This window comes from Eptesicus fuscus, chromosome 1 (genome assembly GCF_027574615.1).
Source record: "Eptesicus fuscus isolate TK198812 chromosome 1, DD_ASM_mEF_20220401, whole genome shotgun sequence".
Taxonomy (NCBI): Eukaryota; Metazoa; Chordata; class Mammalia; order Chiroptera; family Vespertilionidae; genus Eptesicus; species Eptesicus fuscus.
In genome coordinates this window covers 81,823,720-81,832,051 of record NC_072473.1, presented here as the reverse complement: position 1 = coordinate 81,832,051, position 8,332 = coordinate 81,823,720, and the positions used below count along the sequence as shown (strand labels likewise).

The following is an 8,332-nucleotide window of genomic DNA, read 5'->3' as shown; positions in this document are numbered from 1 at the left end:
GGTGATAAGGCTGGCCGGGGGGGCATTTGGGTGCAAGCAGGCTGGCAGTGGGGGGCAGTTGGGGGCGAGCAGGCTGGCAGGCAGAGTGGTTAGGGGCAATCAGGCAGGCAGGCAGGCAGGTGAGCAGTTAGGAGCCAGCAGTCCCGGATTGTGAGAGGGATGTCAGAATGCCGGTTTAGGCCCAATCCCTGTAAACCAGCAGTAGGACATCCTTCGAGGGGTCCCAGATTGGAGAGGGTGCAGGCCGGGCTAAAGGACCCCCCCTTCCCATGCATGAATTTCATGCACCGGGCCACTAGTTTACTAAATAAGTAAAATATTACATATCTTTACTGATTTAATCATCACTATAACAGATGTTTCACAATAACTAATATTTGTGAATTTCCTTGATCGTCAACATTGACTTCCATACACAAAGAAGTACTTTCCCCCTGAACTCATGCCTGATACCTCTCTTCTGCCAGCGATCCTTCTCTAAAGGTGGGAGAGAAAATGTCTTAGTGAGTAGCTGAGAGTTCTTTGAAAAAATATATGTTTGTGAGATTGAAACCAGACACAATGGGTCCGAGGCCGCCAGTTACTACTTGAGCCAAATTAAGCAGAGACGGGGTTGAATCATGTATGAGTGTTTATTCCAATGATGCCGGTAGTATGGGGAGAGCAGTCAGTCACCCTGGAAAGTCTGCTCCGATCCCCCTCACAAGTTGGCTGATTATATACACACATGAAGTAGAAGATTAGCTGCAAGTGTAACAGGGAAGGGGGAGAGTACAGTCTGCAGTCCGGCCTTTAGGAGTTCAATAACAAGGTGGCTAATCTTCTATGATGTTACAAACAGCTCAGCCTGTTCCTGGGACTGGAGAATGGTCATCACTCCTGAGAAAAAATTCCTGGAGGGGGTCCAGGTCCAGGTACAGCAAAGTGTGTCCTGTCCTTGGTCTGTTCTCAAAATGTATTTCTTTTCTGAGTAATGGACCCATCGAGGCATCTTATCTTTTTAAAGCCTTGTTTCATCCTCCAGTTTCCCAGGGTCTGTAAGAAAACTTCTCATCAGTACTTAGTAAGATGACTGACTAATTGTTAAGCAACTGTGTCTCTATTCTTAGTAATGCCATTCCCCTGTATCAAGATGATCTAGTCCAGGCTTTGCAAAAGTTTTTTCCACAGAACATTAGTCCATGAGATGCTTGGGACTAAAGGTGGTGGGTTCTGAGCTTAAAAAAAAAAAGCCTGGTAAACTCTTTATACTAAGTTGTCTTTATGGAGACTTGTGTCATATTTTAAGAATCTTAAAGGCCCTGAGAAATTTCATGATAAAGAAAACCAATTTTGTATAGCCCATCACCATTTAAAGGCTTTTGAACACAGAACCTTTTTCCTTGGAGCTCAGACAACAAAGAACACCTATTAACATCCACATACCTCACACTGGGAAACATTGATTTTGTTTACTCCCCTGCTCTCTGGTATGTGTAAAACAAACAAAGCCATCTATTCTAGATTGTCTTTTAGAAACTGTTTGCAGCTTCCACTGTAGTGTTGCAAATCCTATACCATGAGGACATTTTCTTTAATATCTATTCTGAATCCCCTTTTTTTAAGTTTTAAAAATCTATCTATTCTTACATCCTCACTGGAAATAAAAGTATTTTTAGTTTTGATGCAAAATGAATTGCTTATATTTACAGAATGCTTATGATGCAAGAAAAAAAAATTTAAGATATTGGCCTTGCTGGACAAGGATGTTGCAACCATTGATTAGAATTTCCATATTTCCCTACTCCCATTCCTTGATATTTTTGTGCACCTGACCTGAATAACCCTGGTTTTTCAAGAGGTGACTACAATTTAAGGCAGAAACAAATGAAAAAAGACACATGCAGTTCCCTCAGGAACTTATTTAGAAACCAGGAGTGCAGCAGCAAGGGGGACTTGGCTATACTGGTTGCACACTTGAAGCTGACCACCCAGCTAACATAGATAATTTAGGCATTGCTAAGCCAACACCTTCCAGAGAAGAAAAATCATATATTTTTATCCAACTTTGAGGTAGCTTACAGTAAAACACATGCTCAGAAAGTGCTTAACTGTAAATCCTCAATAGCTATATATGAAAAAAGGGTTACTTATACTTGGAATCAGGTATAACATAATTACTAAGCATACTAATGTCTCTGAGCTTCCTGGAAGCCAAGTAAAAATGGAACCATGATAGTTCAAGACTGTTAAATATCAATACATGCAGCCTTAGTTGTGAAAATGGTATCCCACCCCACTTCAGTCTCTCGTCCTTCTCTTCTTTCGTCTTACAGTTTGGCTAGATTTAATAAATTCAATTTGGATGCTTCCTTGCTCTTTATAATACATCTGATATAAAGTAGCCAATTAGTAACAAAATAGGCCATTTGAGGAGAAAGCTGTTAATATTTATCTTGTAGCCATCAGACTTAGTTCACATAGAAAGATCTCTGGGTTGGATTTGAAGTTTCAAACTCTCAAAGGTAAATTTCGCAGATCCCATTAACCAAAGCTAAAAGGTCTTTGGGGTCCTTTTTCAACTCTGTCCTCTATGAAATCTGGAGCTCTTTTCCCTTGTCTTGTCTGTTTCCTACTCCCTCTTAGTCTATTCCATTGTCCTCATTAAACAAACAAACAAAAAAAAACAAATCCAGTTGTTGTATGAACAGACTAAAATTCCTTAAAGAACTTGCCGATTTAATCGTTATCTCTCAAGAAGGTGAAAGGAAGAGATCAACAATTTCTAGGAAGCCTGGTTTGACTGTGTCCAGCCCCCAGGCAGATTAAGTCAAGATTTTGGCCAAGTGAAATTACTAATTCGGTAAAAGAAAAGGCTAGCACATTGCTCATTAGAGCATTCTAAACTTGCCTGTGCAATCTTTTTGCTACCCTGCAATTTCCTGTTGGTTATAAATGAAACCTTTCTAGTTGTTAATGCAGGCTGTAAATTGAAAAAAAACCACACAAAACAACATGCAATTAATCATAGGAGGTTGGGGGAATTCACTAAGCCTGAGTATAGGGGAGATGCTGGGCAAGGCACTAGGACCTAGAAGGCATCTATCCACCCTGGCAGGAATTTCTTGCTTGGAGCTCAGACAACAAAGGCACAGAGAGATTGGTTTTCTTTCTCTCAGCATCTCCACCCAACCAGCAGAAAACCGGTGAGTGGGGCTTTCAAGTTATTTTCAGGAAGAATGTAACAGATGTCAAACAGGAAAAGCACAAGGCAAAGTTCTCTCTTTCTGTCTCTCTCTTTTTCTTTACCCCTCTGTCTCTCTCTGTGTCTCTTTTTGCCCCCTGCCTTATTCTTGGATTTGTTTCCTAAGCCTCTACCTGGAATTTTCCTTTGAAAAAGTGAGTTTGATGTTCCTTTGTTTTCACTGTGATGTTTATTTAGAATAATACCACCCCTGACACTAGAGCCAAGCATTACTAGCACGCCTGGGGAAATGCTTGCTACTTGTCTTGAGGAGGTGGGGTCTCTACCACTGCAGGTTGTCTGACAGACAATGCTGAGCTCAGCACAGGTCATGGTGACACTGGAAGAAAAAGGGGACTGATCCTGGCAAACCTACTAGGCACCAGTCCTCCTTTATCTCATATCCTTCTGGTCTCTTGCAAATATCTCTATGTGGCAGTGTGTAGCAGCTGAGCCCTGTTTGCTTTGTGAGTCCTTTTATCCCCATATGTGAGATGCATGTTAATAGTTTGTTTCCTAAGCTGTCACTACCTTTGCTAGCTTTTGAGACTTCTGTTGAATTTGATGTCATGTTTTTATTTTCTTTGTTGTTGTTGTTCAACATAAGGGGGAAAGCAAATCTGACAGATGACCATCTTTTCCTCCTCTTGTAACACACCTGGGCAATAGACAGGTTTGGGGTGAATTGTCTGCTGTGAAGGCAAAATGCCCCTTCAGTCAGGGTAGAACTACAGAACAATGAAAGGTGTGCTTGCTTCTAAAGACCCCATATGCTGTTCAGAGATTCATGTGGGAATCTTTTAAACAATTAAATTATTCTGTTAAGAGGTGGGGTTGCATTGGTGGGAAGGGGGATAAAACATCTAAAAAAAAATAGAAGAGGATTTTGTTACTAAATGGAACCAGAGGGAAGCAAACCTAATAAATTGTTAACTGAATTTTCTAATCCTTTTTCCCCCCAGCTTATTTCTTATGAATGTTGTATAGCTGTACCAGCTTGGTGGGGAAAGGGTTTGATGAATAGCACAAAGACACTGGCTATTCCCTAGAGGCTGCCCCTTTAGAGGAGACTCTTACTCAAGGCTTATTCTGGGGGGGAGGGTATGCACACATTAGAATAGGAAAGAGAGTTTAGAATAAAATTAAAACACTCTCCTTCGAAGTCATTTTACTGAGAGGCAAAAATTGTTTCCTAAGCTAGAGATGCTAACCTTGGCTAGCTCCTTCTGTTCTCTTCAAGGGGAATTTTGTTAGGCTATGGATTCATTTACAACTGTTAGTCATGTGAGCATGTGTGAGGAAACAGATGCTGGTTTTAATGTATTTAGCCTGAAGTTACAATTTGATAGGAGCCAGTGTCAGTAGGTCCCAGGATTTTAAGCTATTTCAAAATCCCTTTCACTTCTCTGTTTGGCACAGTGCCAAAAGTGCCTCTCTCTATCTCTCACCCCAACCCCCACAACCACCAGCACCCCCTTAGCCCCTCCTTCTTCTTTATTAAGATCAATATTCCTGCAGCTCAGGGGCAAGCAGCAGATGGGTCACTGGCTTTTTTCAACCAATTCTTTTCACAAGCAGCAGATTGCAGATTTGGATCTGGCTAATATTTGATTTTTTTCTCCCCACTGCTTTTTCTTTCCTCTTTTCACCCCGACCCTTTTCTCCAATACTCAGGTATTTGAGGTTCCACTAAAATATGGAACTTGATTTTGGACATTTTGACGAAAGAGATAAGGCATCCAGGAACATGCGAGGCTCACGGATGAATGGGCTGCCTAGCCCCACTCACAGCGCCCATTGTAGCTTCTACCGAACCAGAACCTTGCAGGCACTGAGCAATGAGAAGAAAGCCAAGAAGGTACGTTTCTACCGCAATGGGGACCGCTACTTCAAGGGGATTGTGTACGCTGTGTCCTCTGACCGTTTTCGCAGCTTTGATGCATTGCTGGCTGACCTGACTCGATCTCTGTCTGACAACATCAACCTGCCTCAGGGAGTGCGTTACATTTACACCATTGATGGATCCAGGAAAATCGGAAGCATGGATGAACTGGAGGAAGGTAATTCGAGGAGTGGGTGGTGGCCTATGGTGGGAGGTGGCATCATTGGTAATGGTTACATTTTTTGGATTTCAATGAAAGAAATTAGGAAATATATTTGTCAAACAGCACGTTTATGCTCAAGCTTCTGATTCTATAAGCATCAACAGAGCCGTTAACGATTACCCTTCATGGCCTTCAGTCTCTGCTGGGGTTCAACTATAAATCGTGGTGATAATGCATTGTACTTATCCATGAGGGTTTACAAAGGAAAACCTGAATTGTGTGTCATTTACTCTAGATCTTAATATTTAACTCTAAGTATACTATCAAGGCAGACAATGAAATCATTAAGGGTGTTAAATGAGGAAATAAGTTTGATTGGGTTAACAGAAAGAAAATATACTCAAATGTCGTTTGAACTGCTAAGAGACTATTTGTGAATTGCAACTCTGGAAATATACATCTTAAAATTAGGACTTCTTGAATATGTTCACAAAGGATTATGCTTTTAGGTAAGTGGTCATTGCTCAGCTGTTGCTTCTAAAAAGCCCCTTTCAGGGTGTGTCCCTAAGGCTGAGGTCATTGAGAGAAATATAAAAGAAAGCTGTAGGTATTCCTGGTATTTTAATAAGGACTATTCCTACTAGAATAGGAACTGACTAACTGTACCTAAACCCTTTTAAATCCTCTCTACATTTTGGTTTTGCAATTGAGTTTTATGACTAGATTGCTGAAAATCCTGACAACCTGTGTAGACACCCAAAAACAGGGGCTGAGCTCTTACCAAAACTTGCTCATTCATAAAATATTTTTTGGTAGTCATTTAGAAAATAGATCTTGAGGTGCATTCTACTTTACTTTATCAAATAAATTATATTGAGGATGCCTTCCTACCTCCACTTTTAATTTGATATGACATATGTGATCAGTTTAACCTAAACACAATGCTTTCAAAAACAGCCTCAAGAAGTGGTGATAATGAAAATACCCCTGCCCAACCTCTCCACCACTCTCCAGCCTTCACTCCTCACTCCCTCCATTCCCTGAGCAAAGGTGTGTTTAGAGCAGGCAGTTCCCTAGGGAAATCAATTATGAAACAGCCAACAAGGAAGCAGAAATAGCACATTCAATGACTTGTGTGAGTGTGCTCCGCCTCTGCTTCACTGCTTCTAGGTTTCCTATGTTCCTAGACAAAGGAGCATGAGGGCTTCCCTGTATGAGAACACATTCTTGCAAGTAGCTGCTGTTTCCAAAGTAAGGTCAAGTAATTTAGAGCCAGTTACTTATAAGATACTTATAAGTGTCCATATGGCTATTAGATTTAGGTCTCAGGGTTCAAGTCCAAGGTTTTTCTACATAACTAACTGACCTTGGAAAACAATGCTGAGGAGGCTTAGATTATTTGATCATGTGCTAAATGGTCAGGCAGAGGTTAATCCTAGGCTTTTCCTGAGAATTGAAAGATTGGCCATCCTAATGTATATCTTAAAATAAAGGAGAATCACGGCAAACTGGAAGAAGGGCTTCAAGCTAGATTGAAGGAGCTGTCCAACAGAGTAATCAATAAAGTCTTTTGTCACTGTAAAATACACATTTGAGTTAAATTTGAGGGTTTTATTCTGTAATAATTTTCACAAACAAAGCAACCCAAATTACCCAATGTGTCCTCATTTTCACTAGCTGTGATCTTCTAAAGCCCATAATAGACACTACCGCAGACTTCTGAGCCAAGTGACATTGTATTTAAAGCAAGAATTAAAATGGTCTTGTGTTTGATAAAAGAAAGATTCCCCCCCCCAAAAAAAAATCCATTTTTAACATGTATTGCTCAAGTATATGACCTTGGTATTGATTCACAACCCCCAGATTTGTGTGTGTGTGTGTTTGTGTGTGTGTGTGTGTGTGTGTTATAATCTCAGTTTAGTATAGGAAATACATGTCATTTTGAAGACTGGAGCCGTCAGAGGACACAGCGTACACATTTCCTTTTGATCCTTTTGAGTCTTGCTAGATTGGACTCCTCTCATTTACCACTCCTGGGTGCAGTGATAACACTCCCTGGTGAATTACTGGATCATATAGAGTATGAATATGTCTCAGTTGCATTTATTCATGTCATCTATGACCACAAGCTGCAGTGACCCTCACTGCTGCCCCCTCTAGAGTACTGCCCATTTAGTCAAGGAAATTATGGGGTATCTCTGGTATAATGTTGATAAATGTGACTGGTTTTCCCACTACCACAGAGCAAGAAAAGAAGGGGCATTGCCATGAGGAGGATAAATAAAAGGGGCATTTTTCCTCCCTTTTGTCCTTTGTAACACCTCATATAGGAATACAGGGTAGAAGTCTCTCATTTTGGTAACTTTTGGAAAAAGTTGAATGAAAGATTTAAAAAAATCATATACATGGCTTCCCATGAGACTTAGAATTGAAAATGTTTGGAAAGATCGCTGGGTGAAGAATCAGGGGCATTGGGTTATAGTCTTAGAGGCAGAAGATAGTAATGGCAACAGAAATATTTGAATTCAGATTTGCTTCAAATCCAATATCTGTTAACTGCTAGCTTGTGACCTTGGGGAAACTCTTTTGATGGCCTGAGCCTCAGTTTTTCATCTGCAAAGTGGGAATAGCTGCTTTGACAATTAAATAAGACAATGGCTTTAAAGAGTTTAGTATTCTGCCTGGCACACAGTAGCACCGAATAAAGGGTAGTAATTGCTGTTTGAGTCATCCTACTTTATAGCTTGTTAGGTACATGAATATACGCTTGTCCTCATTATCACTATGATTAATGTTCTCTTTAAAACAACTTGTCTTAAAAAACAACTTTACTAAGGTACAATTTCCATATCATAAATTTCACCCATTTATGCATGCAATTCAATGATTTTTAGAAAATTTACCAAGTGGTGCAACCATCATTATAATCTAATTTTAACAATTTTCATCACCCTAAAAAGAAACCATGTAAAGGGGGGAGGGAAATGGGAAATATCTGTAATACTATCAACAATAAAATTTTTTTTTAAAAAAAGAAGCTGTGTAGCAATTAGCTGCCACTGAC

At 40.2% G+C, this 8,332-nt stretch overlaps 1 protein-coding gene across 1 annotated transcript in view; it reads left to right on the top strand.

Annotated features, from left to right (window-relative positions):
* The first annotated feature begins 4,919 nt into the window (after positions 1-4,919).
* DCX (doublecortin) overlaps positions 4,920-8,332 on the top strand; it is a 178,903-nt gene continuing 175,490 nt past the window's right edge. Inside the window, exon 1 of the mRNA XM_008158602.3 lies at positions 4,920-5,283. Coding sequence (XP_008156824.1) covers positions 4,920-5,283 — 364 coding nt within the window. The remainder of the gene's footprint in view (positions 5,284-8,332) is intronic.